The sequence below is a fragment of the Umbelopsis ramanniana genome (genome assembly GCF_025399195.1).
Source record: "Umbelopsis ramanniana AG unplaced genomic scaffold K450scaffold_1, whole genome shotgun sequence".
NCBI lineage: Eukaryota > Fungi > Mucoromycota > Umbelopsidomycetes > Umbelopsidales > Umbelopsidaceae > Umbelopsis > Umbelopsis ramanniana.
Genome location: NW_026252087.1, coordinates 311,175 through 338,553, shown reverse-complemented (window position 1 = coordinate 338,553; position 27,379 = coordinate 311,175). Strand labels below are relative to the sequence as shown.

Sequence of the window (27,379 nt, the reverse complement as noted above, 5' to 3'; positions counted from 1 at the left end):
TCAATTTGGCTTGCTGCGCACCTGGTATCCGGTCAATGCTTAGGGAATTTTAAACAAAGTGTGTTTTATATAAGAGTCTGCAGTGATTTTTAAACACCATAATTAAAACAACATGTCTTCATTTTTAACGAAACTTCGTGTATCAATCACTCTTTGGATCTTTTGGGTTTTGCTCTCTATCAGGAACCTTCACATTGCAAGAGCTGTTTTCCGCGCCGCTACCAAGCCTACATCCTCGCAAAAGCTATGGATGGTAGCAGATCCACAGGAAAAAACTTGCATGTGGGTCTTGGAAGGAGCTGCCTCGCTCAAGCAGGAAGAGCTCTATGATCGTATCAAAATGGCCGATGTAGTGCTGGTTTGGGTTCATGGTTAGTTGATCACTTGTGTAGACCAAAGTTGATGAGTAAAACCTAACACTCTCTTGAACATCTTAGGTGGCGCCATGGTTTTTGGTTCCGCCGATCAGAACATGACACCTTTTATTAACTGGATCAAGCTATTCAAAGAGAAGAAGAGTCTTAATATTGTCATCTGTGGCGTGGAATACCGTAAGTGTGATATGGGAACTTGAAAAAGGCTTCTATATTGTTCGATTTTCTCATCTCAGCTTTTTCAATACTACAGGCTTGGCACCCGAAAATCCTGTACCTGCACAATATGAGGATGTAGCGACCGCCTATACTCATATTGTTAAAGACTTGGGTATTTCAACGACAAAGATTATTTTAGGTATGTTTTTCTCTTCTAGCTTGTATGGGTATTATAGATACAGGTTCTCATTATTTGTTGATTTCAGGTGGTGACAGTGCGGGTAGCTTGTTGGGCCCTGAAGCTATTATATACTCTAGAGCATTCAACCATCTATTACCAAATAATGGATACCAACTACCAATACCTGCTGGATACGTCCTTTCATCACCAGTTGCCGGAGTCATGGATCCCTGCCCCTCCGTGGAAGAAAACAAACACAAAGATTACAACCCAACATCTCTGAACTACCTTGCTTCATATGTTGCTAATGCACCAAGCGACTTTCAACCAAAACCATGGGTATTGCTCAATGATGATTACAATCTCAGTGTCAATGCTGCAAAGCGTGCTCTGGTCTTCGTTGGTGGTCATGAAACTTCCCGTGATGAGAATATTCTTATTGCCAAGAGATTCAGTGACGGTGGTGTCGATACCACTGTAATTACGGAACAATACCCACATAACTGGTTCTTACTCGGTCCTTCTGTTGTTGACGAACCCAGTGTGAACGAAAAGGCTGACGAAACGTTTGCAAATTGGGTGATCGAAAGTATTACCAGAGACTAAGCTACCATATTCCTGATTTCCTTGCTGTATTTTACATTATTTGTTACTCCATGCACTACATTATTTCCACTCGAACACACTCGCAATGAGGTGATGTTCACATTTTTATTTTCAATAAATCCAATGTTAATACCCTCATCAGTCTCAATGAAATTCAAAAGACAACTGAAATACGGATCAGATAGCCTACATTTTTACCGACTCCTAATTGAAAACTCCAACAGAAAACATCGATGAAACATGTAGTGCAACGTAAACGACACATTTTGATGATGAGTGTACAATCTATGGGTGATCCAAGCTCATTACAATTTCACAATCACGTATAAAGCATCCTAACGCCGTGCTCAGTCTGCACAAGGTGACTCCTAAATCACTTCTATGTTTCGTATGGACTTTGCGTGTCGACGCCGCCTGAAACGTATATCTCTACGACGCCTTCGTTACAGAAAAATATGTGCCACTTTCGAAGTGTCAGATTATTGCAAGCTAGATGTTGCGAAGAATACCCGTAAAGGTGACTGTGGGAACTGATGAATAATTCACAAGTCAAATGGCCCTTATTTGCGACGCCAAATACCGTGACGGTGTGCCTAAAACATGCAAAGTTTCATGCTACCGCTGGATAGTCAGGTTGGAGAGTGAAAGATGAATTATCTGAAATTTTGTAAGATTACCGTCTTGTATGCTGGCTATAGTTTATTATGGTTTCTGTTCGAAGATGGAGGAGTAGCGACTAGGAAATGCATCAGTGTGCGTCAGTGTGTGGACTGGTCATGCAGCATGGACAGAAACGTATTTGGCAATATCCATGGAAACCGACTTGTCTGTTGGAAAAAGTCACCGTTGTTTACTCAAGACATGCTTTTTTCAAGCATGGTGATTTTGCTCCCAACAAAATACTAGCCGATTCGATACCACATTACGTTCTCAGGGTAGTAGGATTGCGCAACTTTGTGTAGAGTTGTGGCCTGAAAACCAGCTTTTTCGTACCAACGTGTCCTGTAGATCAGTATTATGCCATCAGTATGCTACTTTTCTGCGTGACATGAGCAAGGCCAATATAACATAGTATATTGATGCATATACCGGTAAATAGAAAAAATGTTGTGGTATAGTCAATACCAAGGGCGACACGGAAAGACTGCGGTTCAGGTCTCAAATCTTTTGTCTGTATGGGGTCAGGTTGCACACAGGAGCAGCATGCGTAGATTTTTCAGCAGGAAGATCTAAAAGGGAAGTATTATAATGATGGCGCAGCCATCGGTGTTCTTCAAAGAAAATGGCGTATCAGTAGCCTTGGTACCATCACTCATTGTTGTTCTAGTCGCCGGTGAAGAGAAAAGTATATATTTGGCAGTGAAATCTTTATTGAAGTGCCATCAACAATCAAGATATCATTTCAATGGCTATCACATCCTACGACTTTCTCTACTTTGAACTTCACGGACTCTCGAGAGTATGCAGAATCATGCTCGATCTAAGCGGTGTCGAGTGGACCGACACATATGCTAAGGTAAGCTATTACATAGTGAAAATTTTGTGGGAACATCTGGAAATACCAATTAACATAACTATCTCTGGGTAGAATTGGGATGAACAAAGAGACTCAACTCCATTTCTTCGTCTACCTGTCCTGAAAGAATTTCACGATGACGGAACAACGGTATAAACCTTGTAGGTTGATCCAATTGTGCGCAAATTGCTAATGCTTTAAGTCACCTTAGTTTTCAATGGCTGAAAGTCATGCCATCTGTCGATACCTGGCCAAACAGTATGGTTACCTTGGTAATCATCCTCATGAGTCTGCTCTCATTGATATGTACTATGAGAGTTGGAATGAGGTTTCTCTAAAGTACCACTACGTTAAGTACAGATTGATGAAGCTGGTTCCTACTGAGCTGGTCGACAAGGATAAGGAATATTGGCGTGACAACTTTCTTCTACCTATCCTCTCAAAGCATGAGGAGGCCCTGGCTAAAAACGGCACAGGTTTTTATGTTGGGGACAAGGTTAGACTACCAATAATAATTAGGCAATTGATAGAAAGCTTATTTTTCATACTAACTTTGCTATACGTAGATGACATTGGCTGACATTGCTGCAGCTGTTCACCTTCCAGTGTTGAACTACCAAGGTGTCATTACTAAGGAAACACACCCAAATCTAGTTGCACTTTCGGAAAAGCTGAATTCAGCTGATCCGTTCCTGTCTCGTAAGAACAACTTCATGAAAAACTAGGTGCCTTGTTCACGTATGGCAAGGGTTTGACGCCGATCCTTTGTTTGAGCGCTATTTTACTTGTAGTTTCGGCCACCTAGTGCAATTGAATGCTTATCAATAAATGTCTATGTGCTATTAAGTATCAGTTTGAGTAAAATGCATAATGCTTTTTAAAAGTTACTTCTCAGTACAAAGTATAGAAAAATAGACTTAGGGGAGGGGGGATTAAAGATTTCTGTGAGCCAGCCTGAACAAGAATTTTGAATGTGCAGTCACATTATCGAAAAACATCAACAAAAAATTAAATGTGTTGACTTTCAAGTCAACTTTGGGTTTTGATTACCTTGACACACACCACACACATCTTTTTCCATAATGCGAACAAAGCCAGCGTTTTCACTCTCTCGTAAGCTCCTCCGCATGAGCTGGAACAAATACAATTTGTACAACGTCGCCACACGAGAGAAGGCGCCCAATCTTGCAACGAAAACTCTTTTCCAGCAAAAGTGGATTGCAAAGCGAGAAACGAGAGCATACCACGGTGACGAAATGACCGAAAAACAGTTCAAGAGAGTCTTCAACCCAAAGCTCCCCACTGTCAGTAACATGTTCTCCACGGGGAAAGACAGCGAGCATCCCCCAGTCGCTGTCCTTACTTTTGCCGAATTGGAGAGACGTTTGGATTTCATTGTGTTTAGAAGCAACTTTGCTCCTAGCATTGCCGCTGCCCGCCAACTTGTCATTCATGGAAAGGTCAACTTGAACGGAAAAAAGGTAAGAAAGCATTTGAGTGAAAATAATTAGGTGTCACGAAGTTTTTGCTCATTGTATACCTTCCCCTGTCGTAGATGCCATATCCCTCTCACCGGGCCAAGGATGGCGACGTTATTTCAGTCGACCCCAATGCCATTAGCACTCTCAAGGGTGAAGTAGGAACTGAATTAGATTTCACTCCTAAGCCTTTTTCACAACCTTTCTTGTTCGTCCCTGAATATCTTGAGGTCAACTACAAAACTTGTTCCTCGGTCTTTTTGAGAGCTCCCATTTCCCGACCAGGACGCACTGAGATCCCATCACCATTTCCCGCCGAGTTGCACGCTCTTGCATACGAATACTATGCACGATCCAAGTAATCTCTCATATCCTCATCACGCTACTCACCAGTTCGCTTGTTCAGTGACAGGCTATTTGTAATTGTAAAGAGGTGTTAATTTTGTCTGTCAGCATGTACAAATCTAGAGAGACACCGAACAAAATCAATAATAAAAAGAGAATATAATGAAGTTTATATGCAAATGATGTAGAGTAGTGTTACATGAAGGATTACAAGTGGAGATTTGAAAGCTGATGGATGGATGGCATGAATGCTATAAAAAGAGCCATAGCAAGGAAAAAGGTTGTAAATTACATGGATATGTCTAAATGGATGAATGTTATAGATAAAATGTCATTTTGCACACACACTATCGATCCCGACTATCCTCACGTCCTCGACTACGTGGCAAAGCTTGTTGGGCAAGAGACAAGGATTTCTCCCACTCTAATCTGTCCTCTCTAGACGGCGTCCTCTTTTCAAAGGTATTGTTCAACAAAAATTCGTAGCCAGCGGCAACCCATTGAGCCAAAAGTGCATGCTTTTCGCTTGACACCTTCTTGGCTGCTGTGCGCCAACGTTGTGACTCCACACTTCTGAGCGCCGTTTCATACATCTCTCTCTTGTCATCCAACGATGGAGCAGCCGAAACGGAGGCTCGAGTGATTCGCATAATCTCCACGCAAGATCTGCTAGACAGTTGCAAATCCTTGTCTGGGATGCCTTGTTTATAACGCCGTCTCACTTCACTCGCATGTTGGTTGAGTACCATGGAAAGCTTTTGCCAAACCATGGGATCCTTTGCATCACGACCGCTATATAGTTTTCCGCACGAACGAATGAACATGTCGAATGAGGAAGCGTTGGGTCGCAATCCCAATTCTTGCATTTTCTTAAGGTAGTCTATGGCGTCTGAATACTTTTGTTCCGAGTATCGAATGGCGATAATGGCGTTGAGAGCAGGAGTGTCTGGCTTGATTTTTCCGTACAGCTCATCAATGTATTCGTTGGCTAATCCAAATTTACGAGCCTTGTTCAGTAAAAGTAGGACAGACCGAAAAGAGACGGCGGTGGGCGACAAAATGGTACGATCTTCGTCTAGAAGCTTTGGGTTTCTTCCACGTCTGGATATCCTGAGTCCATAACACTCATCAAAAGCAGCCAATCCCATATGGTAATGCTTTGCGAGTGTGCCAGTATTCGTGACGGCATTCAGGAAGGAGGCCATAAGTTTGTCATCCACCCTCAGTGATGTAGGCCGTTTATCCTTATTCAGCACGGCCATTTGTTCTTGTGCTTTCTCCCAAATCGTAACGATCTCTTCGAACGTACCAATTTGCTGTCTTGCAAAGGCGTTGAACAAAGTGCTGTACGTGACTTTATCCGGTGAAACGTCGCTTTCCAACATCGCATCGAACAGCCTCATCATTTCCCGATGCGCTCCACAGCGCGCATACACATTGAGAAGTGCATTGAAATGAATCTTTGTAATAGAACCACTTTCTTGCATTGTGACATACAGATCGTTAGCTCGTGCGACCGAGCTTTCACTTGGATTCTTTGCCAAAGCTGTCATTAGATTCGTAAAAGTATGTTCGTTGGGATTGAAACCTCTTCGCTTCATCTGCCAAAAATAACGTCTATTAATATTTTTACTCGAGTCAATTGACAATATTCCCCCATACACATACCTCATTCAAAGTTTTGAAGGCTCCATTGCACTTGCCCTGACTCGCTTGTCCGGAAATAAGTTGATTCCAAACCACCTCGCTCTGCAACCGAATGGGAGCATTCTTGACAAGATCCATAGCCTCGTCATGCTTTCCAGTAGTGATCAGTCGAGAGACTTTATTGGATAGCAAGTAAGGATCGTCAGGTAGTTTATGAGATTTGTGCTTGCCGCCTTGCTTTGTCGCATGGGAGATGGGTTGTGTGGCTGCTGCAAATTTAGATTTAGGAGCTGCAGCACTTGAGTACTGTTGAAAAGTATTCAAAGTCGTTCGACACCATCCTGGGAATCGGCGAGCGAGCATCTCGGTAGCAATAGAAGAAAAGAAAGCTTGTTAGCTGTTAAGTTTTTGACAGTCTTAGCGGAAGATGAAGAAAAAAAAATTGCCAGCACTGGCAAAAAGTGACTCGCTCTACCGAAATTGCCAGCGCAACTTGTTGAAGCAAACACAGGCAATTCTCAGCAACTTTGCACCCGTTGATGCCCAAGTTTTTGTCAACAGCCCTGAAAGAATAGCCCTCATCTTCAGCCAGTGACGGATGTACACTTGGAAATGCTAGAGATTCTCCTAAATACAATGAGATAAATTCACAGAGCTTGTTGATTGAATCTTGCTGGCCATAAGAGTTTTCTAGAAGTCAAGCGATGGGTTTTCATATGGCTTTGTGGTGGAGAGGAGAGCTTGGGTATTGACCGTGATTACTGAAGTGGGAGGATGCCTAAAAAGGATAATACTGCTGACACTCAATCCGAGCTACTTTGTGCTTTCTTTTAAGTCTGCGTCCAAAAAATAATCTGGAATTGAACACGGTTTCTTTCACTCTTAACAATGGGTTTAACTGTCTTTGCTCGTATCCGTCTTTTCGTAGTCGTTCGCTTTCTGCGATTGGTCTTTGGGGCCATGAGCAGTAAGCGAGCTCTTCGTATCATGAATGTTGCTACCAAACCAAAGGGGTGGCAGCACAGCTGGATGCAACTGGAACCAAAGACTCGCTCATACTTTGTTGGTAGAAATATTGCCAGCCAGTCCAAAGAAGAAATCAAGATGCGTATGAAGAACGCCAACGTTGTGATCTTCTATATCCATGGTATGTGCAGGAGTGGCGTGTTATATGAAACAGTGAAAAGACAAGCCAGGTTTTAATACCCATCATAGGTGGCGGTTTCAGAGTAGGCAGCGCAACAATGTACATGACTGCGTTCGTTCGATGGATCAAAGCACTTGAGGAACAGGGATTGAGCTGTGTTATTTACTCTGCTGAGTACCGTAAGTTTTTAAGGACGGTTAAGGGCAACTCAAGGAAGATCTTGGCTAAGATGCTATTTTAACTATGCAAACAGGACTTGCCCCAGACCACCGCTTCCCTGCCGCACCATTAGATTGTATTGAATGCTACCGAAGCGTCATTGAAGACTATGGAGTCGACCCCAAAAAGATCGTCATGGGTAATTTATCTTCATACTTGGTTTCCCCACAAAGCCATTTGAGAAATTTTACACTAATACGCATATTTCAGGTGGAGACTCAGCCGGTGGTACACTCTCTTTGGAAACTTTGTATCACACACATCCTGACATTCAAAGCACCTTCAACAAGGTCAAGCTTCCTCGTCCAGGCGGTCTGCTCATGGTATCTCCCTATACAGGAGATGACCAATACGAAGAAACAGCGTCGTCTCAAGCTAATCTTTCCCACGACTACATTTCTCTGGCTACGAAGGAGAAGATGGCTGAATACCTCCCCTTAACCAAAGACCATAGGCCCTATACCTACCTTGATTTGAGCGTAAACTACGCACAAATTCTTCCCCATATTGTTTGCGTTGCTGTCGGTGGCAAAGAAGTTCTGCTTGATGCAGGATTACAATTTGCTAAGCGATGCCGCGAAGCTAATCTCAAGGTTACTCTGGTTCGCGAAGATTCTGTTCACGACTACTTTATGCTGGGATACCTTTTCACAAGCGATAAGAATGTTGTAAAGCGAGCAGTGTCAAGCGTTGTCGATCTGGCACAGGCGGTGATCGATAGACATAAAATCGAGAATTAAGAAATGCTGAATAAATATGACATATTTATTATATTACAAGCAATCTGGACAATATATAATCGTCCTTGAAAGAGAGTCATAAGCCAATGAGTACCGTGTTCAATTCTAACAAATCATGACTATGAGAAATGCAGGGGTTTATTGTTGGTTCAATGATTAACGTACGAAAATTTAGTAGGATGAAGAGGGGGTTCAATCTCATATGGTATAAGTCTATGAATCCATTGATGCAAAATGATGGATGGCGTGAATCGCCATAAGACATCTAATGGTTTTAGTTTTCGTGCAATTTCTTGGACTTTGCTTCTAACGCCTGATGCGCCTCGGCTAACATTTGATCAAAAGTAGGTTTGAATCGTCGGCACACTTCGTTGACAGCGCCGGGATAAGCAGCGGACTCGTCACCGAGGATAGCCAAAGCAACCTTATTGTTGTAGCTGACCAAACCCATACCGATACTACCCTTTGAATTCTGTGGTGGCATGACTCGGTAATCCTTGATTTCTTGACCAGCAAACTTGATTGCCTTTCGTGGACCGGGAACATTAGTAAATACACCATGAATCTTCGTCACTTGGAAACTGATAATCCAGCTCGGTACTAAGGCGGGAAGGACCAAAAAGATGCTACCCAGGATATAAAGTAAATAAGGTATGAAGTCGATTTTGAAGATTTGCATTTGTTGACGAATAGATCGAACAAGAGATTTAGTTGACATATCTTCCATGGGGAAGTAGACAAAGGAGCCAGAAACAACATTTTGGAATCTAAAGGTAGCAAACGTAAAATTAGTCATCGTTCAAATGTGCGAGCGGTTGGAAAAAAAAAAATTAATGCCCTACCTTCTATCATCTGGTGCTCTTAATGACTTGGGTATAAGCATCCATAGTTCTTTATCTTGACGACCTTTCGGGCATTCGTCCAAGTAAGATTTGACGCAACGAGTGATAACGGCGCACATGACATCATTCAGAGTTCCCGAAAACGCTTTTCTAACCACTGCGATATCCGCCATCGATACATCTTCAGACCATGCGATTGTTTTGGTAAATACATGAGGACCTTCATAAAGGAAATCTCTTCGCCAGTGGGTTGGGGCGAGCATACACGCTGCTAGTTTAGCATTTCGAAGCAAAACAAGAATATATCCCACCATCATGGTCAAGATCAGCGTCAGGGTAGCGAAGAGTTGAATGACCCAAGGCTGAGTTTTCTTCTGGTAGTGTGGTGGCAAATGTCGAAGGATCGGGACGTCTTTGCAGTCAGGTACTCGTCGGAAATCTTCAATGTACTTCTTCTTTGCCTCCTCTATCATTTCATCGAGTTCGTTGCTACCCGATGTACAAGCGAGCAAAGCACGTACATAGCCTTGTCCGTCAGCCATGCAGTGATGAGCTTTCCAGAAGCAGGCTGATCCACCATTAGGCAGGCCATTGATGATATACAACAGCCATAAGGGCTTTTCAGGGTCGAACGGAATTGAAATTTTTCGAGAAACGAATTCTTGTAAACATTGATGCGTTGGCTCTTCGAGGGTGGCCATCTCGATGTGATTGGAGACACTCCAGTTTTCTACGAACTGCCACCGGGCGGTATGAAAAATGGAGTTTCGCTCAACTGGGATTTGTCGGAATCTCGGAAATAACTCGGCCATCCTCTCTAATTGTTGGAGGGCGAGTACAATGCTGAGCGGCTTATCAAACGTCCAAAGGGTGGAGACGGTCATCAAGCGAGGGGGAAGCTCAATGTGAAGAAATAGGTTGTCCATTCCTCGCAAGTGGACTTCTGGGGATGGCGATACTGGTGTGGCCATTGTAGAGATAAAAGCAAAGCAAAGTGAAAACTCAACCGATAAATTTTCGGGGCGGTAATAAATAGATTTCGGGATGATAAAATTGAGACCATAAACGTAATATTTCACATGACAATTGTCAAGCTCGCCGCTCTGACAAACAATCTTACCGCGAGAGCAGGGTTCATGCCCAGTCATTATAACTACTCCAAATTCGTACGAAAACACCTATCTAATACAACTCTACTTTGGATCATTATCGATGAAAATCTCCTCCGCTTCCTATCCGATGCACGTGTCATCAACGAAACGCTACCATCGTCTCTTGCCATCTCGGCCTACAGAAACAAGCGGGGTAAAACGAATGCAACAGCTACCTGAGTTCAGATTCATGCCCTGAACAAAATAAAGTGATCGTCGTTTGTTTCAAGTTTTCTCGCTGTACAAGATAGGAGGCTACACTTTGATTACATGAGTTTGCCCCGAGTGACAACCTTATCAGTGCAGCACAATGTTTGATACGGACCTGCCTCATTTGATCTATTTTGTTGTTGAGATGGTTTTTGGGATATGTTTTCTACATCCTGCTGTAAAGGGTCGTGCGAGGGCACTGTGGCGTGCCCTTGAGCATAGTCCGTGCCCTCACGGGTGTTCAAAAGAGGAAGTTCTCACTGACAAAATCGAGACGCACGTTATTGCCTTCTTTGCACGTCGCTTTTCCCTTCCTGGAAAGTGTAGCTTAAATTTGGCTTTGTCATGGAGAATGTTCTATAGGCCAAACTATTCAAAGAGGGAATTACACGCTTCCATATTGTTAGTTAACGTTTCCCACTTATCTTATATATTCATTGTCGTAAGCATCTCATCCGATCTTCCCAACCTCACATATGATTCTTCTTTTGCTGAGAATTTACCCCCACATTTTGGACTTTTTTCTTGCAAATAGTGCGTATCTGGTAAATTGACGAAATAATAGTCTATAAGTTGAGATTATTTCAATATCACTCTGAAAGACTGAATAGTAAAGTATGTTGTGTAGCTCAATGTCTGTCATTTAACCATCATAGGCGATTCTGTTTCCAGTAGCATTTGGTGATCATCGTTACTTAACTGGCCATGATTCCCAGCATATGCTTCGGCCAAATACTTTCCCAAAGTAGTATAATTCGCTGACAGTATGATATCAGAGTCCTCTCAGTTGTCGTGATCTTCCCTCTGGAATCCAGATAGTCTGTTCCAGTTCTGACACTGTCGATCCGGTACGTTTTGGCATACTGAATATACGCCGTTATAGACAGTAGCTTAAATTAATGTAAAGCTCGATCGACAAGCTACCTGCAGTGACAATTATGCAGCACATACAAGCGATTTTGGACAAATTAGTGGAAAGGGAGTGCTTAAACAATTAGAAGAAGATTTATCGTCTGTTGTGGAAGAATTTAACTGCAACATACTTCATTCTACGATATAGCTAAAATTAAGTGTGAAACGACAATGAATGGTCCCATGAGCATTGAGTGAATGCACAATTTGTCAGAGGCTTAGATATTCACTCATGAAATTGTAGCATCGAACAAAACGAGCCGTCTTGTCCTACTCTATTGCATATCGTATAAAACCAGCATTTACATAGCAGCGAGTTGATTAATTATCAGACATCTGTAGGTACATATTTCAGTTTTATTTTCAAAGAATAGTAGGAGGCGCCATCAACAGCTATAGGAAGAACGATAAAACAAATCAAGTATTAGTGCTATAGATTGCTATGATGTATTGCTATGCATTGTTTTGACTACTCATCTTGATTTTTCTACGGAAGTGGCAAATTTATGGAGTCAAGGTAAAATGAAAAATAAATGAGTTATATATGCCAAAGTAATGAAGAGCAAGTTGATTACAATACTTACTGCGGTCCAAAGGCAAAATGTTTCAGGTTGGAAAAACGACAAGTATGTCTGGCGACATTGGGGGATGGCAAGCAAAGGCATCAGATAAGTTTATGTGATTTGTTCCAATGATGATGGAAGCTATATCAGCACTTATCATCATATGACAAGAGTAAGTGCTTTGAAAATTCCTTTGGAAAGGTAGGTCAACATATTATCAATATCTTTTTAATCTAGCATCATGTAGCTTACCGACGTCCTTAGATTAATGGTATATTAATGGTAGATTAATGAGCGGAAGCACTACTCAGATTCAGATTAGGATAAAGCCCTCATTCCATATAATGGAATCCAGCACCTATCATCATTTTCTGAGTTTGAAATCCAGTGCTGGAAGATCCTGTCAATGAAGAGGTGTCAGTTTATCAAGGATGTATGCTATCATAAAGAACTATTGAGTGCTTACCGACGTATCCCATTTGTCTTCCGCCCATTTGGAGCCACAACTCATTACAATCAACACAAGAACGGGCGACACTTGCTCAAATGTTGCACAAGTGCCGCAAACAATCTGCTATCAGCCCCAGTCTACTGCTGCCCCCTTAATGGCTACTACTGCAAGCAGAAGCAAACCAGAGGACGAGCCACTGAAAGGATTCTCTTCAAATGGTAGTTGTCTGCGATCGCACGCCTTAAGTAGCCAAGAACTGACATACTAGAGACTACCTCCCCGAGCTCATGATGTTCATGGACACCTCCTCCCTCATCAACTATGTCCAAGAACGAGTGGGTCAGCCGTACGGCAGGCTGGCTAACCAGCGAAACAACCAATATCCAATTGAATACTTTCCTCGCCACAACAGATCATCACCTGAGTGCTCTACACGTTGATGCACTCTGGAAACACCCAAATGACCGTAAAGTCATATGACAGAGTGCCCATGCCCTTGCCGTAAGAGCATGAGTTCTGCTGGATGGATGGTTGTGGCGCAGCATAGAACTGAGACCTACACACCGCCGGGAAGATTACGCATAATCACTGAGAGACCTCATAGCTTGTCCTTACAAGTACTGTAAGGGTCACTCAACCATGATCGCTACTGATCGAACGGATAACCAGTAAGAAGATCAGCAAACGACAACGACAAAGGTCCCCCAGGGCAAGCAAGCTCACCAAGGGATTCCAGAGCCACCCACTGGTTGAGAAGACACTGGCTAAGCCGACTGCAAGCAGACGGATAGATCACCAGGAGACCATACGTAACCCCGCTCCATACTCCAAACACGGATTGTCAGAACCTGTACTTCATCCGAAAACACTTTGAGCGCTCAAAAGAGAGCACACAAAAGGGAGCAGAAGCGCCGACACACCGAGCATCAACTTCTTGCGAAGCTGATCCGAGCCCGATTATGAAGGTAAGAGGGAAAGTGGCAAGGAGAAAAGGGGGTCTTGGCATTTTTTTCTTTTCTTTATGCAAACCATGGGAAAATTGTCGGCATTACAACTTTTCCTCAGCAGAGCAAACCTGTTTGCCATGGAGACTGTTGATGATGTCACGTCAATGCAAAAGATACCTTGGTACTGCTTCGAGTTGGCCGAGTGTGTGGGCTATAGTTGAAGAAGGAAGGGTAAAGGAAGCGTGATATAGATACAAGAACAATGAAACCAAGCCCTCAGGGACCAACGCGTTGCGGGGTAACACACGTGGCTGTGAACTACCGCAAACATAGTTAAATTCCTCTATTCCTCTCCTCTGCTTCTAACCTGCCTGACCTCATTTACAAGTTTACTCTCACATTTTACACTGATGATGGGAATATAGCGAATAAAATACAATTAAACAGCATTCACCTTTTCAATCAAGCCCTGAATCTTTGCAGTCGGCCAATATGGCGGCATGTCTTTCAGGGGATAAACCTTAGACGGTTGATGATCAGTGATATTCTTCTGTTACCCGGAGGTACACAGATACTGGATATAGCTAATTATATTGATAAATGGAGCCGAACAGATTTTTGCACAGAGTCGTCTGACAGATGGATGTTTCATAAACATCGTGAGATGATCACTTCACAAGGAAATGAAGTACAATGATGATTTTTCATCAACATACTACATATTTAAATTCTATATGTAGTATGTACATATGGCCCATACCAAAATATATTCATAACTGTAGGTGCTTGTTAACTGCTTTAGCAACAGGTTAAATGGTTGGGATACAACTTGGTGTAACTTGCCATCAATGAGGTGTTACTTCATGACAAATGTCACCTTCGCTGCCTAATTAAAATTGTATTCCTATTGTCCACAATACACTTGCAAGTCCATCCATCGTCGATATCTTTTCAATTAACCAACTTCGCGTTTGTTTCATTTACCAATGGATGCGAATCAGTTTCACATTGGCTGTGTCAAAAATCTCAGTGCCTTTACCAATTAGCCATCTGATCTGTGTCCGATTTGGGTTCAATTCCGATCCGACGTCCCCAAATAAACTTAGACATAAAAAAAAAAACTTTGATAAGGAGACAGTCCACTTCAACTTTGCCTTTGTACCTCAAATGGTGGAATGGAAGAGCGTCATTCGCTCACGTTTAGTGTGGAATCCACCAGTCAATGGAGATCCTCGACAATTCTCTAGATCTAGAAAATGGACTCTGGTGGCCCTGGTTGCCGTCGCCTCCATCTTGCCTGGGTTTTGCTCAACGATTATCCTCCCCGCAATAGAAGGTAAGCAATGCAGCATAAGACACATTCTGTTCACTATGTATGCTAATCAACAGCAGATATCCAAATTACCATGGGTGCCAGCTCAATTGGCGTCACTCTGGCCAACTCGTTTTATATGTTGTTCATGGGTATCGCCCCTATATTCTACAGCAGTATTTCCGACCATTACGGCATACGGCGTGTCATCTATATCGGATCGATGTTGATTTTCACAGCGGCATCGATTGGCGCAGTTTGGGTGCGCAATATTTGGGTATTGTTGGTCATGAGAATACTACAAAGTATTGGAATTTCCGCCCCTTGGTCCATCGGAGCTGGTACCATTGCCGATTTGTACGAAGTACATGAAAGAGGAACAGCACTCGGAATTATTTTTGCAGGTATGTGTTCATATCCATCTTCATGTCATGCATGTACAGTAACATGAATACTGACTGAAATGCTTTATCTAGGTCAATTCGCTGGTCCCATGGTAAACACAATGTTTTATATGCCACTATTTTTGCAAGAAGCGGACGTTAACGGATATTACATTTATATTGTAGATTGGTCCATTATTGGGAGGATTTTTGACAGAAGCAGGTGGCTGGGAAGCGATTTTCTGGCTCTTGTTTGCACTTGGTGCCGCAATGGCTGTCGTTATGTTTTTCTTTATGGAAGAGTCGTTCAGAGATGAAGAGCTGTACGCAAAACCAGTTGATATCAAATTGGGCGATGAAGCTGAAACCCCCGACATGGATGATCTAACCATCACCTATAAGAGGTCCAAAAAGATGAATCTTCTCGCTCCGTTGGTGAGTTACCAAGTGCTTTGTGTGTGCATCACTTGTGGCTTCACTGACTCTATGTTTACTTTTAGGCTCTATTGAAGCACCCATTTGTGCTTATACCTGCTATGGAAACTGGTTGGACTTTCGGATGCATGTTTGCCATTGAAAATATCCTACCGCCACTTTACACAAATGTTTATGGTTGGTCGCCTGGTGCAATCGGTCTTAGCTTTTTAAGCCCAGGTTTGGGAGAAGTAAGTTTGTGTTCTTCAGTTCAAGTGCTTGGAACGACCGTTTCGCTAATTTCTTCTTAGGTCATTGGTGCGTTCATAGGAGGAAGAATATCGGATTTCTTCTTGAATAGATCTAAAGACAAACGAGGTGGTAAAGCCGTCCCAGAAGATCGGCTTGTACCTAGTCTTTGGCCATCCGGATTCATTCTTATGCCCTTATCTATCCTTATGTTCGGATGGCCCATTGCCTTGGGGTGGAGCATCTGGTGGTCCATCATCTTCTTTGGAGTAATGTGCTTTGCCATGGTTCAGTGCTTCTCGTGCTGTGCTGCTTACCTTGTGGACACTGTTGTTGGCCGTGGTGCTTCCGTCATGTCCGCTAGCAACCTTGTACGCATGATTCTCTCCTGTGTTCTCAGTGCCATCGCCAATCCAATGATGGCCGCGGTTGGTCCAGGTTGGGTATGTGTGCTGTTCGCTGCCCTCAATTTCTTTTGGATGTTTTTGCTTGTACTTCTAAAGACGCATGGTCGTCAAATTCGTCAGTGGTCTGGTTATTAGAGATCCTTTTGGCGGCCAATGTCCTTAAACATATTCTAGATACATAGATGATAGAGCATTTAATATTGGCTTGCTCCTAATTTCTTAAATCACTTTCTAAACATAATATACCATACAGACAGAGTTCCAGCTAGCGGTGAAACGAGACAGTTCCTGATACACTAAGCCCCCCCCCAAACACTGCGTTAAGATGACGATGAAGAGAGCTTTTATTGTTGTTATGTCGATGGTCGTAAGGAAAAGATATACAATTTAGGTAAATGTGTATCATGAACTGTGTAGATCTATAAACGTACACAGTGTTCTAATGCGCATATGCTTTGGCGATTCGCTTCAAAATCTGTAGCTGGCGATGATGTCTACCCGCTGTGTTCCGAGTATCATCAGCCTTGTCACCCACATCGTCATCCGCACTAGATTTACCGACTTTCATGAGATACTCAAAATCAGAAAGCATAGACGGGGTGGCGACAGGTCCACTCGAATCGACATCCATTAGAAGGGTGGTATCTTTTAAGCGATGAGTTTGCTCAAACTGCGTTGCTGCCGAGTCAGCTTGCTCCACGATGGATTTCGGAATGCCCGCCATGTTTGCAACGTTCATACCAAATGACTTTTGACATGCACCTTCTGTAAGCTTGTACAAGAATGTGATGTCATGCTCATTTTCATCAATGTGATACGCCCTAAAAGAGTGAATATAAAGGTTAGCATATCATTCATATCAGGCACGTGTATTTTAAGTTGCCTTACATATGCATATTTACGACTTCAGGAACCCGTTCGAATTCTTGGCAAAGTGTTTGGTAATGTGTCGAAAACAATCCAAGGCAACCGACATGCGTGGCTAAGTAATGAAGAACCGCATAGGCTATTGCGTAGCCATCAAATGTGGATGTACCTCGACCTAGTTCATCGAGAATAACCATAGAGTGCGGGGTTGCCTCGTGTAGAATCTTGGAAGTCTCTGATAGTTCGACCATGAAAGTTGATTGACCGGCAAGAATATTGTCGTTTGCACCAATACGCGTGTAGATACGATCGAATGGAGTCATACGACATCTGCTGGCAGGAACATAGCATCCAAGCTGGGCCATAATAATTGCTACACAAGTCTGGCGCAGTAGTGTCGATTTACCACCCATATTGGGACCAGTTAGCACTATGATGTTTGGCCGTTCTCCACCCAAGTATGTGTCATTGGGAATGAAATCCGTTGCAACTCTGAAGTGGAAGAAATTCAGATTAATGAAGACTTCCTATAGCATTGTGCGAATTTGTCAACCTACCCAGCCGCAATACATGGATGGCGTAAATCATGCAACTCCAGCACACTCTTCTCGCTATCAACAAATTCTGGACGGCAGACAGGTTCTGAAGTGTATCGGGTTAGCAAAAATCAGCTATCTTCTGGTAAGATTTCCATTATCCTTACCTCCAAGTGACATCGAGCTAATTGCCAAACTTAACAAACAGTCCAATTCAGCAGCATGTTTAACAGCAGATAGCCAAGTGAAATAGTGCTCGTCAAATTTGGCATATACGCGACTTGTGAAGCTCTTGACAATGCTATTCTTCGTCTCCAGTGCTTCTTTGTATTCGCCGACAAGTTTACGAATGGTAGGTGTCCAGTAGCGAGACAATTTCTGTCGATAGTAGGATGGGTTGGTAACTGGATAACAGGGTAAAGTAATCAATATTTAATATGCTTACCCCAGTGGCAGACAACCTTGCCCATTCCTTTGGTGCACGAAATTCTTTAGGAGCTTCTATTTGGTATATCTCCTTTCCAAGATCTTTGTATACCAGTTTGGAGCACCTATTTTCATTCACAGTTGTCATATCTGTTAGCCAAGCTTGTTTGCCTACATGTAAACAATGTTTCATCATACTCACTTGTGTTGCTTTCTCATATCTTGGATATGCTCCTGGAACTGTCTTTCATAATCTGACAAAGTCGCCTGAACTTCATCCCAGTCTTCTTCAATTCCTGGCTGTGGTATAATGGTTGTGATTCTTTGATCTGCGCATTCAGGTAAAACAGGATTAGTTACTGCTGTTATCATGATACTCAAATTGTGGTATGTACAATACTTACAGTCCACCATGACTTCTCCCGTCTGAAAGGCTTCTCCGAAATAGGTGATCTGATCATTCAATTTGGGGAATTGAGAAATGAGATTCTTCAAACGATTGGAATTAAAATCTGAAGCGTATGATTCCAAAGAATCTATGCTTTTCTGCAAATGATGAGTGTGGTCAGTATATAGTCCAATTGATAGAGTTGAGGATAATATATATGTATACCTGCAAGGACTTGAACGCCTCAAGAACAACGAGGAACTCCTTGACTTTGCAATTTCCAGCATGAATGCGAGATATAAGTCTCTCTAAATCAGGGAGGGCTCTGAAATTTGTTGCAATCATTTCCTGTACGTCAACGTACGCCATGAGTTCTTCGACGGCATCTTGTCGCTCAACAATATCACCTGTACTTCGCAGAGGGTGGCATAGCCATCGTTTGAAGAGACGCTTTCCAAATGGTGTAACACACTGATTCAATAATTTAATGACGGTTCCTTCATCAGATCCGTCATACGAGTTCTGAAGGATTTCCAAGTTGGCCAATGTTTGTCCGTCAAGAACGAGAGAGGTTGTGTTTTTAATGGGATCGTAATGAGTGATGTTTTTCAAGGACAATAGCTCCTTGTCAAGTTTGAGCTAATGAAAGGTTGAAAATTAAAATGGTCAATTGCATATAGTCCAAAGGCATTACAAATTTCCCATACTCACCGAACGCAGATACCAGATCAGTCCACCCAAAGCTGACATGAGGATAGGATGCTCCTTGGCTTCAACTAATACTTGCGGCCATTCGTCTAATATCATGATGTTAATACACGCTAACAAGTTGCTATAGCTTTTATGACAATTTTGTCAGTACCTTTACCGTCCCTTTCATAGTATTTTGCAATACGTATTTCATCCTCTGTAACTCGCTCATCCCAAAATTCCCTCTCTGGCATCAATTGATTCCAAATTGGATTCGAAAGTGTGTTCTTCAGTAAGCGTGTCGTCTTTTGACTTAGTTGACCCTTAGGAAATAATATAGAGGTTAGATTGTTCTGTATACCAACCATAACGATTATAAACTTATACATACCCTCTCAGTAATCACTTCACGAGGCTGTACTTGCATTAAAAGTGTCTCCAGTTTGGTTCGGTTAACGTCATCCTCAAATACAGCCAAATTAAAATGAGCTGTGGAGGTATCAACGAAGCAGATGCCAAAAGAAGGCGCAGCGTTCTCAGTTGAGCAGAGTTCTTTGATTGACATGCAGTAAATGCTCATATCACTTGTCAGTAGACCAGAGTCCACCAGAGTTCCAGCAGTGAGCACATAACTGAGACCACGTTTAATGATTTTGTCAGCCTTGCTCTTGGTCTCCCTCTCTCGCATTGTCTTGCCTATCGCGGTCTCCATCTGATCTACCTTAGCTACCTTATGCCTGTCACAAACAAACATGAGTACTTATTTTACTGATCACGCAGCCTTGAGAACATTACATGTACATACCCTCTTGCAACAAATTGAGCGGCCCACATGTCAAAGGACATCTCCGGGACACCAACCATGCGCATATTGACACGGTCGGTAAGCTTTAGATCGAATTCTTGATGACCAATGTCAGCATCTTTTTCGTACAGTTCGTAGAATTTTCCTTTTTTGAAAAAGACAATCTGGTTGGACCGATGAAGCAGTTAGTATTGAACTCGATCTTTGACAATTCAGACAAAAGTTACTCACAGTGTCCCAATGTTTACTTTTAATCTCCCAATACTGCTTTTCAAAAGGCGTAAATCTGTCCCAAGCATTTTTTGGTACAAGCAGAGTTCTGGAATCATAGTTTTCAGATCCTAGTGGTTTATCGTTGTGAGTCTTATGATCCAAAATTTGAATGCTTCCTTCCGCATACGTACCCTCTGGATTTCCGTCGGCATCTTTTGGATGCAATAGCCAAGCGTACCGTTGATCTTTGTCTTCCTTTTTGGCCTAAAAGGAGATGTTAATGAGGTGAAAGTGTAAAATAATGTGAGGAAAGATGATGTTTACCTTGGAAGGCGATGATGGAGAGAATGCTGATGGCTTCTTTAACGGTGAAGTCATGCTGATGTTGCTGAATCTTTGTTGTACGGGAGTTAGGCTGGCAGCCGGTTTGGCTTTGACAGGCGATGGTTTTGCTTGGACTGGGGCATCATCTTCACTCATGTCTACACTATCTAATCAGTAACGACTCGGTACGATATTGCAAATATATTATCAAGCTGAACATACCAGCCACAATGTCATCGTCCTCCTCTTCAATGTCATCCGCCCCTTCGTCCTCGTAATCATCGCTATCACTAACAACCTTTCGTCGAACGAGTTTTCTCTTCTTTGGTTGGCCCTTATCCACATTACCTTTACAAAATACCGTTCTATCAGTAATGGTACAGTACTTTTCCGACGCACAACTGCGCTACTTACTTGTGGACACTTTGGCTACTTTTTCTTCGTCTTCGGAATCAGATTCAAAGTACTGGAGTCTTCGCTTTGAGCGTGCCTGATGTAATCTATTGTTAGATGTTACCTTACCAATCAAAGTACTGATTTGAAAAACCTACCGAGCGCTTGGCCGAGTCGAAAAGCTCCTCGTCGCTGTTCCCGCCTGTAGTGTCGATATCCATACTCTCAAGCGCACCAGGTGTAGGAGAAGCTCGAGAAGGTTTCGGTCTATGTTCCATATGTGTTGGGCGCTTCTTTGAAGGAGATTCCGGGATCTTTTGAGCGATATCGGATTCCTCTGCCGCAACGCGTTTTGGTTGTTCCGGCTTCGAAGATGCTTCTTGTGCTTTTGGCACATTAGTAGCAGTAGGCGGTTTGAAAAAGGATAACAGTGAACGTTGAGCCATTACAGTTTGCGGCGGTTTTTGATTAGCCTTTGCTCTGGGTTCATTCTCTTTTGAAGCGATTCCCATGTAGACGCGCGATCAGTCAGGACAAAACGCCGAAAAAAAGTCGCGTGGAATAACTGCCGCGAGAGTTGGTTAAAAATTAACGCCAGAGCCTGTAGAAAGTCCGCTGCCACTGAGAGAACTGCATACTCCTGACAGTTAACACAAGCAGCATAATCACAAGCGCTGCAATAATTTTTTATTACATCAGATCAAAGTAACTGTACAAAATCATGGTCAGATCAAGCCAGATAGTTTTCAATGCATGAATAAGCCAGGAGTTCGCATTATTGCCACTCTCAGTGTTGACATTCTTTTTCTATAGCAAACGGACGATAAGTATCCAAAAATTCCGGATGAACTACTGTAGATAACCCTTTTGATAAGCAATTGTGTGCTAGGATGTCTCGATAATGAGCCTGGCAAGTTGGCTAAAGGACGTCGTGTTGCAAGACATGTGACTGTCATTGGGCCGTACCGCCTAAGCTGGCGAAACGAATGTTGTCAGGACGCACAATTTGACCAACACAACAAACCATAAAAGGTACTACAAAATCAACCAAAAACTGGGAACTTTTCCATTATTTCCTTCTCACTTTTCATGCCTCCCCAGACCATATTCGTGATTCCATGCTTGGTAATGAGTAGTGCTGTCTCATCTCCGGATTCAAACTCACCGACCTCCCATGCTTCCATTGACCACGAAAGCTTTGCCAACTTACAATTAGAAACGCCGAAAAAACGTGTTAGGGAAAAAACTGCAGACATCACAAAGCCAGCGGTTTCTTTTTCAACACCTACGCCAAACCGTATGTACATTTGCTTATAGATGAAGCCGCTTCCCTTTATATTTCTTTATGCAGCCTTCGCTAAACCATGGGATAAATTTTTGCTCCATAGGGCAATCAAATGACGCAAATTACCTCCGCCGAAAACTGCGAAACTCAATGACAGGCACAAGCCCAAATCGACCGACCCAACAAGATCACTCTGAATACATATCAAGTCTCAACAATACTCCGCGTATCCTTCGATTTCAGGCACGGCTAGCAGATGCAGCTACAAACCTCCGATACCTCTCCCAGCCAGAGGACGATATGTACCTAGAGCCATCATCTCCTCATAGTGCCAGTAGTGAGTCTACATTGGACAGGATGGATCATCTTATAGATGATTCCACATCAGATAACCCTTTCTTTACGTCTCCTTCGGCTAAGCAAGCGGCTATCAAACGGCGGCGGTCCATTAAGTCAGCCAAGGCGATTGAAATTGAAATGGATCCAGAAGATTCGCCTATGAGAAATCGTTCAGTGTCTCGATCTAGAAGAAGCTCTACAGTGTCATCTGTAACCTCATACGACGACACGCCTTCCGTTTACCCCATTGGCTCTTTTGGTGAGAAGCTTGCCAGTGCCGCTAACGACAACTCAGCGCAAAAGCGAACCCAGCGGACGGTCAGTGGCTTTGGATCAGTTTCAAGAGCAAAGCGTAGAAAACTGAAAGTGAGAAATGTGGTTGATCCAAAATTATGGACGCATTCTCAAGACTCAACAGAAGCTTCAGTTCGAGCTGAGATTGATGAAGACGACAGCCCCACTTTTGTTATGAAAAAGCAGACAGACGGTGATAACCCTCGACGACGAATAAGAGGCAACAAACGCGACTCTATGCGAGTCATTATGGGAACCCCTGTTCCTCATCATTCTCATATCAAGCATAGACACTCTAGGCCACAAGATTCATTGGATGTCAAATTGAATCGACTTCGACAAACAACTTCCGCGACCGAGCTGGATCTCAGCTCCCATAATATCGTCCCGGATAGCTTGGAGGAAGTATTGCAGTCCGAGAGCTTCATAATACGTGCAAGCTCACAGAAATCAATCGATAGTATAGACGGCGGCGATCTTTCATCCCTTAGCCAATCTTTGCCTTTATCCTATCCTGACACCTCACTAACTACACCGGAATCTACTCTTGAGGATGAAACCAAGTTGGAAATTGACACTGGTGTAGGGAAAGATTCACCGTCTCAAAATAGCGATTTGGATGTTGCAGAAAGCACTCCGTTAAAAGGATCTGAATTGCATATTGATACCAGTGTGTCGCCATCCGTGCAACTTATACAAGCTTCTCCAATAGTTGACGAACACAGTAGTGAACTTCAGGAAAATCCCTCACCATCGACATCTTATATACACCAATCTCCTTTGACACCAGATACATCCAATGCAGTGGAATCCGATGATACGCTGCCCTATGAGGAGGCGTCTACCTCCGTAGATGACAAGCCCGCAGTTGCGTCAACCTCAGTTGGTTCAACTGGTGGCAATCTAGACAAAGGAACAGAAATATACCCAGAATCAGATGATGAATCAGCTTCCAGTGAATTGCATGGTGCTAGTGCAAAAAAGCCATCATCGTCCTATCTAAGTCAACTTGCTAGTTCAATGTCTCGATTTATTTTAGGTTAATGTTTTTGCGATACTGCGGACCTTAGCAATACTTTTCTAGTAGTACTCCTTTAATTTTTGATTTTAGTAAATGTACAATACAAATCTCATTACCAAACGATGTCTTCACTTTTGCACCATGTCTGACACCAAGTATTCTCTATACCTTCACAAGCTATGCTGTTTGATTAATGTCGTACAGTTTAATGATGTGTTCAATTAGTGAGTATAATAACTCAATTATGGCAGTTTCATTGCTTAGTAAAGATAAATTAGTTATTATGACTGGTAGAGACATGCCATTATTGGCTCTGCTCGATGAGGATTTGGTGAACCTTTTTAGCAAAATTATCAACCTTATCAGCATCTGTTGCTCCGTCTTGCCAAGTAATTGCAATCCGGAGCTTGTTGCCGACGGTAACAGAGTTCATGGTGAGCGGAGTGTCATACACATTGATACTCTGGCAGAAGGTGGCCTTTTCTAGATTCCATTGGCCCTTGCCAGTCTGATTTTTCCACAAGGCCAAATCGCTCAACTCAATGCCACCACCGCGACCGATTTCATGCTTCTCGAAAGGACTCTTGAGATACTTCTTGTATTCATCAGGATACGATCCTAGATATGCCAAGTACGCGCTCGCTTTGCCAGCGTTATATTTTCCGTCCTTGAGTTTCGCGCGATACACTCTTGTTTCCTCCCAAAATGATCTCGTGAGAGGAACAGTAGCGGTTGTTTCGAAGCTACCAACGAAGTTGCCCATTTCACAATGAGGAATGGCAGGGTTACATAATCCTCTTGCGTTGATAGGGGTCTTGAGTGTAAGCTTGGTAGCGCTATCCATCAACTCCGATGATGCGGCCATGATGGCAGCAACATGAACCGCGCAGTGAGGGGTAGACTTTTCAGCTTTACAGCGAGTTATAAGATTATCGGTATCCATTTCAATAATTCGGACCATCGTCTTATGAGTTTCTTCTTTGGCTTTGTGCTGACCACGCCATAACCCAACTTGTGAACGTCGAGTGATAAATGATGGTAGTAACAACTGTGTGAATGCCTTCGGCACAACCTCAGTAAGAAGCTTCGGTGTTGGAGGAGACCTTTGGTCATACGGAAGAGGCATCTTGCTGATTGATTGAACAGCAAACGTAGTTTCAGATCTTTCTACTTCGTTCGTGGAATTGAGAAGCTCAAGAAATCTGTCAAAAAAGATAGTGGAGCTTATACCGTCGTAGAGTACATGGTCCCATGTGAGTACGAGGATGCAGCGATTGAGATCTTCCGGGTCGCTTGCAATGCAAAGCTTCCAAAGCGGTTTGGTGATATCATTCAAATCGAAGACGTGGTTGCACTGTTGCGCAATGAGGGACTCAACCGCCGTAGGGTCTTGCAACGAAATTGTCTTGAAAACTACGATATCCAAAGCATCCATATTTTCGAGCTGAATCCAATGAGCCTTTGAAGTATCATAATTGGCAACTACCGACACCAGATAGGGCTGTTCGTCGCAAATTTGATGTATAGCTGGTGTCAACTTTGCCAAATACCAACTTTTCTCATCTTGGGCAGGGCGACTTGTGGCATGATGCAAATGCACAGCCAAATTGACAGTACCATAGCAGTCTGCAAGACGTTTGCCTAGTTGATACTTCTCAAGGAGTCCAAGTGATCTGGAATTGGCGGGAGAATCAGACATGAGGAAAATGAGTTCAGGGTAAACTCTGTACAGGTACTGTGTTCTTATAAGGAAACCCACTTGAATTTTCTGGCACAACCTCCGCCCGGCTCCAGCGACTGTTTTTCATTCCGTCCACGATGGCAGCACATCCACCCACCTTCACACGGCAACGAGAGCAGACAGTACCCGCCAACGACGGCTCCCGGACTGTGACACTTGATCCTACAGAAGAAGAATTGTCTGCGGCTGAGTCGGAAGATGATTCCATTGGCATTTTACGCCTTCGGGGTGATCCGTCAGCACGATCACCAAGGCAAATTCAATGGGCTGACAACGTCGTTGACAATGAAAATCTAGGACGTAAAAAATCAAAAAGTACGTATTTGCTTTCAATTGATAACTAGTAGTTGGACTTATGGCAGCTTGCTAACATGTTGTTTACAGTTTGCTGTATTTATCACCGTCCTAGAATGCCAGGTGACGATTCCAGTAGTTCGGACAGTAGCAGCGACAGCGACAGTGGTAGTGACAGCGATAGCGCCAATAGTGGAGCTCATAACCATGACCCTGCGTGTAAGCATCACCATGGTCGTGGCCGTTCAAGCAAAAATCAACAGAAGCGTAACCCAAGAGATGTTAGCCCCAATGCATATGAACGACAGCCGGTTTACAAAAGTACGTAAATAGCATTTACAACTAGACTATTGTAATATCACGATATTCACCTTTGCTCATTCCTACTAGATCTTCCACAACCTCCTCCTCATGCACGCTAGAGACTCGCTATGTGATGTGGCCATTAAACAGAATAAGCTGGCGCGGGTTTGCTGTTAGACCTTTATATCGAACAGCAAAATTTTGTACATTTGATCTATATAAACACATACAAGTTGAGCAACTTGCTCTAGGCTTCTCATTGCTTCCAAAGTGTGATATAATTTATACTTCATTGTGCAATGCAGGTCCTCTTCCCTCCCGTTAAAAGTGCAGCCTCTCAAATGGTTCTCTTTATCCAATTCCTATATCCGGCACTATCTTTCTTCTATTGGTCAAAATTACAATGAATTAGAATATAATGTCTGATATATTAACCGCCTTTCTGAACCTTGTATGGATGCGTGCCGTGTAGCCTTCACTAGGCACTTTCGCATAGAATCAATATTTGGATTTTAAAAGACACACCTGCTGTTCCACTTTTGCCATTGTGATTGGATAAATTAGAATATGTTGGCTATTGACCATGCTAAAACTCCTAACGTTACAAAGGCCATAAGAATAATAGATATATCCGCGTAGCACTGTCTGCCATGCTTTTTTAGTTGAAGTAGCTTACTGCTTATAAGGGAAAGACGCCCAGTAAGTAGACTGAGGAAACGCGTCACAGTTGTATCTTCTTGTTCTACACTATTTGTTCCTTTAACATCCACCCACATTCTTGGTAATGATCATAGCCGGAAAAATGATATCGTTATCCTTTTGACGCTCCATTTCGGTGTTCGATTACGGACTTGTTCGGAGAAGCGGAACTTTGGCCAAAAAAAAAATTGTGTATAAGTTCGCGTCCGCAGGTGAAAAATTTTTTTCTTCATCTTTTCCCTTTCGTTCAAGCACCTTCGTACTAGCTTCACAACGGTGGTGGCGGCAGTGTTATTGCTGGCCGGTTTCCAAGGTTCGATCTACTTGGCACTGCACATATCAAAGTATGGTATGATGTTTGACGAAAGCTCAAATGATGAGACTATGCAAAATTGATTCGAAGGTTTCCTTTGAAGCATGATATTGCAAAACTATATTCAAGTCTCTGATATGCTACAGTTACCATTACATCATACTGCTTTGTTAAGTAAGTGAACGGAGGCGTTTG

At 42.9% G+C, this 27,379-nt stretch overlaps 12 protein-coding genes across 12 annotated transcripts; 8 read left to right on the top strand and 4 right to left on the bottom strand.

Annotated features, from left to right (window-relative positions):
• Positions 1-36: 36 nt before the first annotated feature.
• On the top strand, positions 37-1,461 carry K450DRAFT_217020 (uncharacterized protein). Its single transcript, XM_051584978.1, has 4 exons — positions 37-371; positions 438-551; positions 628-732; positions 800-1,461. The coding sequence occupies exons 1-4, from the start codon at positions 113-115 to the stop codon at positions 1,318-1,320; spliced, it is 999 nt and encodes a 332-aa protein (XP_051449594.1). The 5' UTR covers positions 37-112; the 3' UTR covers positions 1,321-1,461.
• A 1,197-nt stretch (positions 1,462-2,658) lies between these two features.
• On the top strand, positions 2,659-3,682 carry K450DRAFT_217018 (uncharacterized protein). Its single transcript, XM_051584977.1, has 4 exons — positions 2,659-2,836; positions 2,909-2,986; positions 3,048-3,332; positions 3,403-3,682. Exons 1-4 carry the CDS (start codon positions 2,726-2,728, stop codon positions 3,559-3,561), a joined length of 633 nt encoding a protein of 210 aa, XP_051449593.1. The 5' UTR covers positions 2,659-2,725; the 3' UTR covers positions 3,562-3,682.
• Positions 3,683-3,866: 184 nt separating this feature from the next.
• Positions 3,867-4,832, top strand: K450DRAFT_217016 (uncharacterized protein). Its single transcript, XM_051584976.1, has 2 exons — positions 3,867-4,317; positions 4,392-4,832. The coding sequence occupies exons 1-2, from the start codon at positions 3,919-3,921 to the stop codon at positions 4,674-4,676; spliced, it is 684 nt and encodes a 227-aa protein (XP_051449592.1). The 5' UTR covers positions 3,867-3,918; the 3' UTR covers positions 4,677-4,832.
• On the bottom strand, positions 4,816-6,832 carry K450DRAFT_276260 (uncharacterized protein). Its single transcript, XM_051593223.1, has 2 exons — positions 6,328-6,832; positions 4,816-6,260 (listed from the first exon to the last, which is right to left on the bottom strand). Exons 1-2 carry the CDS (start codon positions 6,667-6,669, stop codon positions 5,007-5,009), a joined length of 1,596 nt encoding a protein of 531 aa, XP_051449591.1. The 5' UTR covers positions 6,670-6,832; the 3' UTR covers positions 4,816-5,006.
• A 296-nt stretch (positions 6,833-7,128) lies between these two features.
• Positions 7,129-8,549, top strand: K450DRAFT_296085 (uncharacterized protein). Its single transcript, XM_051593628.1, has 4 exons — positions 7,129-7,453; positions 7,522-7,632; positions 7,707-7,811; positions 7,883-8,549. Exons 1-4 carry the CDS (start codon positions 7,195-7,197, stop codon positions 8,410-8,412), a joined length of 1,005 nt encoding a protein of 334 aa, XP_051449590.1. The 5' UTR covers positions 7,129-7,194; the 3' UTR covers positions 8,413-8,549.
• On the bottom strand, positions 8,543-10,251 carry K450DRAFT_296084 (uncharacterized protein). Its single transcript, XM_051593627.1, has 2 exons — positions 9,255-10,251; positions 8,543-9,179 (listed from the first exon to the last, which is right to left on the bottom strand). Exons 1-2 carry the CDS (start codon positions 10,223-10,225, stop codon positions 8,687-8,689), a joined length of 1,464 nt encoding a protein of 487 aa, XP_051449589.1. The 5' UTR covers positions 10,226-10,251; the 3' UTR covers positions 8,543-8,686.
• Positions 10,252-12,818: 2,567 nt separating this feature from the next.
• Positions 12,819-13,497, top strand: K450DRAFT_217009 (uncharacterized protein). Its single transcript, XM_051584975.1, has one exon. The coding sequence runs from the start codon at positions 12,863-12,865 to the stop codon at positions 13,019-13,021; it is 159 nt and encodes a 52-aa protein (XP_051449588.1). The 5' UTR covers positions 12,819-12,862; the 3' UTR covers positions 13,022-13,497.
• A 1,123-nt stretch (positions 13,498-14,620) lies between these two features.
• On the top strand, positions 14,621-16,568 carry K450DRAFT_217006 (uncharacterized protein). Its single transcript, XM_051584974.1, has 6 exons — positions 14,621-14,824; positions 14,881-15,204; positions 15,277-15,296; positions 15,370-15,618; positions 15,684-15,848; positions 15,909-16,568. The coding sequence occupies exons 1-6, from the start codon at positions 14,656-14,658 to the stop codon at positions 16,386-16,388; spliced, it is 1,407 nt and encodes a 468-aa protein (XP_051449587.1). The 5' UTR covers positions 14,621-14,655; the 3' UTR covers positions 16,389-16,568.
• A 1-nt stretch (position 16,569) lies between these two features.
• K450DRAFT_216999 (uncharacterized protein) lies at positions 16,570-21,447 on the bottom strand. The gene is made up of 18 exons (XM_051584973.1): positions 21,054-21,447; positions 20,917-20,992; positions 20,725-20,850; positions 20,503-20,660; positions 20,370-20,442; positions 20,197-20,306; positions 19,966-20,129; positions 19,552-19,897; positions 19,333-19,483; positions 19,182-19,267; positions 18,696-19,109; positions 18,487-18,628; positions 18,285-18,411; positions 18,102-18,207; positions 17,824-18,034; positions 17,678-17,762; positions 17,142-17,612; positions 16,570-17,074 (listed from the first exon to the last, which is right to left on the bottom strand). Exons 1-18 carry the CDS (start codon positions 21,405-21,407, stop codon positions 16,693-16,695), a joined length of 3,582 nt encoding a protein of 1,193 aa, XP_051449586.1. The 5' UTR covers positions 21,408-21,447; the 3' UTR covers positions 16,570-16,692.
• Positions 21,448-21,993: 546 nt separating this feature from the next.
• K450DRAFT_216996 (uncharacterized protein) lies at positions 21,994-24,013 on the top strand. Its single transcript, XM_051584972.1, has one exon. It carries the CDS (start codon positions 22,241-22,243, stop codon positions 23,855-23,857), a length of 1,617 nt encoding a protein of 538 aa, XP_051449585.1. The 5' UTR covers positions 21,994-22,240; the 3' UTR covers positions 23,858-24,013.
• A 4-nt stretch (positions 24,014-24,017) lies between these two features.
• K450DRAFT_216994 (uncharacterized protein) lies at positions 24,018-25,558 on the bottom strand. Its single transcript, XM_051584971.1, has one exon. The coding sequence runs from the start codon at positions 25,531-25,533 to the stop codon at positions 24,139-24,141; it is 1,395 nt and encodes a 464-aa protein (XP_051449584.1). The 5' UTR covers positions 25,534-25,558; the 3' UTR covers positions 24,018-24,138.
• A 94-nt stretch (positions 25,559-25,652) lies between these two features.
• On the top strand, positions 25,653-26,291 carry K450DRAFT_267244 (uncharacterized protein; the record flags this gene model as incomplete). The annotated part of the gene is made up of 3 exons (XM_051592827.1): positions 25,653-25,890; positions 25,960-26,190; positions 26,260-26,291. The coding sequence occupies 3 exons, from the start codon at positions 25,653-25,655 to the stop codon at positions 26,289-26,291; spliced, it is 501 nt and encodes a 166-aa protein (XP_051449583.1).
• Positions 26,292-27,379: the final 1,088 nt, after the last annotated feature.

Bases quoted from the DNA above. Each gene is read 5' to 3' on its own strand.
- K450DRAFT_217016 (XM_051584976.1), top strand. From the start codon at position 3,919: ATGCGAACAAAGCCAGCGTTTTCACTCTCTCGTAAGCTCCTCCGCATG. The intron at 4,318-4,391 runs GTAAGAAAGCAT...CCCCTGTCGTAG, and splicing joins TCAACTTGAACGGAAAAAAG to ATGCCATATCCCTCTCACCG.
- K450DRAFT_216996 (XM_051584972.1), top strand. From the start codon at position 22,241: ATGCAGCCTTCGCTAAACCATGGGATAAATTTTTGCTCCATAGGGCAA.
- K450DRAFT_217018 (XM_051584977.1), top strand. From the start codon at position 2,726: ATGGCTATCACATCCTACGACTTTCTCTACTTTGAACTTCACGGACTC. The intron at 2,837-2,908 runs GTAAGCTATTAC...ATCTCTGGGTAG, and splicing joins GGACCGACACATATGCTAAG to AATTGGGATGAACAAAGAGA. The intron at 2,987-3,047 runs GTATAAACCTTG...AAGTCACCTTAG, and splicing joins TTCACGATGACGGAACAACG to TTTTCAATGGCTGAAAGTCA.
- K450DRAFT_217020 (XM_051584978.1), top strand. From the start codon at position 113: ATGTCTTCATTTTTAACGAAACTTCGTGTATCAATCACTCTTTGGATC. The intron at 372-437 runs GTTAGTTGATCA...TGAACATCTTAG, and splicing joins AGTGCTGGTTTGGGTTCATG to GTGGCGCCATGGTTTTTGGT. The intron at 733-799 runs GTATGTTTTTCT...TGTTGATTTCAG, and splicing joins AACGACAAAGATTATTTTAG to GTGGTGACAGTGCGGGTAGC.
- K450DRAFT_216999 (XM_051584973.1), bottom strand. From the start codon at position 21,407: ATGGGAATCGCTTCAAAAGAGAATGAACCCAGAGCAAAGGCTAATCAA. The intron at 20,130-20,196 runs GTGAGTAACTTT...CGGTCCAACCAG, and splicing joins AAAGTAAACATTGGGACACT to ATTGTCTTTTTCAAAAAAGG. The intron at 19,898-19,965 runs GTATGTACATGT...TGTTTGTGACAG, and splicing joins GCTCAATTTGTTGCAAGAGG to GCATAAGGTAGCTAAGGTAG.
- K450DRAFT_276260 (XM_051593223.1), bottom strand. From the start codon at position 6,669: ATGCTCGCTCGCCGATTCCCAGGATGGTGTCGAACGACTTTGAATACT. The intron at 6,261-6,327 runs GTATGTGTATGG...TATTTTTGGCAG, and splicing joins CCTTCAAAACTTTGAATGAG to ATGAAGCGAAGAGGTTTCAA.
- K450DRAFT_296085 (XM_051593628.1), top strand. From the start codon at position 7,195: ATGGGTTTAACTGTCTTTGCTCGTATCCGTCTTTTCGTAGTCGTTCGC. The intron at 7,633-7,706 runs GTAAGTTTTTAA...CTATGCAAACAG, and splicing joins TATTTACTCTGCTGAGTACC to GACTTGCCCCAGACCACCGC. The intron at 7,812-7,882 runs GTAATTTATCTT...CGCATATTTCAG, and splicing joins CCCCAAAAAGATCGTCATGG to GTGGAGACTCAGCCGGTGGT.
- K450DRAFT_296084 (XM_051593627.1), bottom strand. From the start codon at position 10,225: ATGGCCACACCAGTATCGCCATCCCCAGAAGTCCACTTGCGAGGAATG. The intron at 9,180-9,254 runs GTAGGGCATTAA...TGCTACCTTTAG, and splicing joins AGAGCACCAGATGATAGAAG to ATTCCAAAATGTTGTTTCTG.
- K450DRAFT_217009 (XM_051584975.1), top strand. From the start codon at position 12,863: ATGTCCAAGAACGAGTGGGTCAGCCGTACGGCAGGCTGGCTAACCAGC.
- K450DRAFT_216994 (XM_051584971.1), bottom strand. From the start codon at position 25,533: ATGTCTGATTCTCCCGCCAATTCCAGATCACTTGGACTCCTTGAGAAG.
- K450DRAFT_217006 (XM_051584974.1), top strand. From the start codon at position 14,656: ATGGTGGAATGGAAGAGCGTCATTCGCTCACGTTTAGTGTGGAATCCA. The intron at 15,297-15,369 runs GTAAACACAATG...TTTATATTGTAG, and splicing joins GTCAATTCGCTGGTCCCATG to ATTGGTCCATTATTGGGAGG. The intron at 15,849-15,908 runs GTAAGTTTGTGT...ATTTCTTCTTAG, and splicing joins TAAGCCCAGGTTTGGGAGAA to GTCATTGGTGCGTTCATAGG.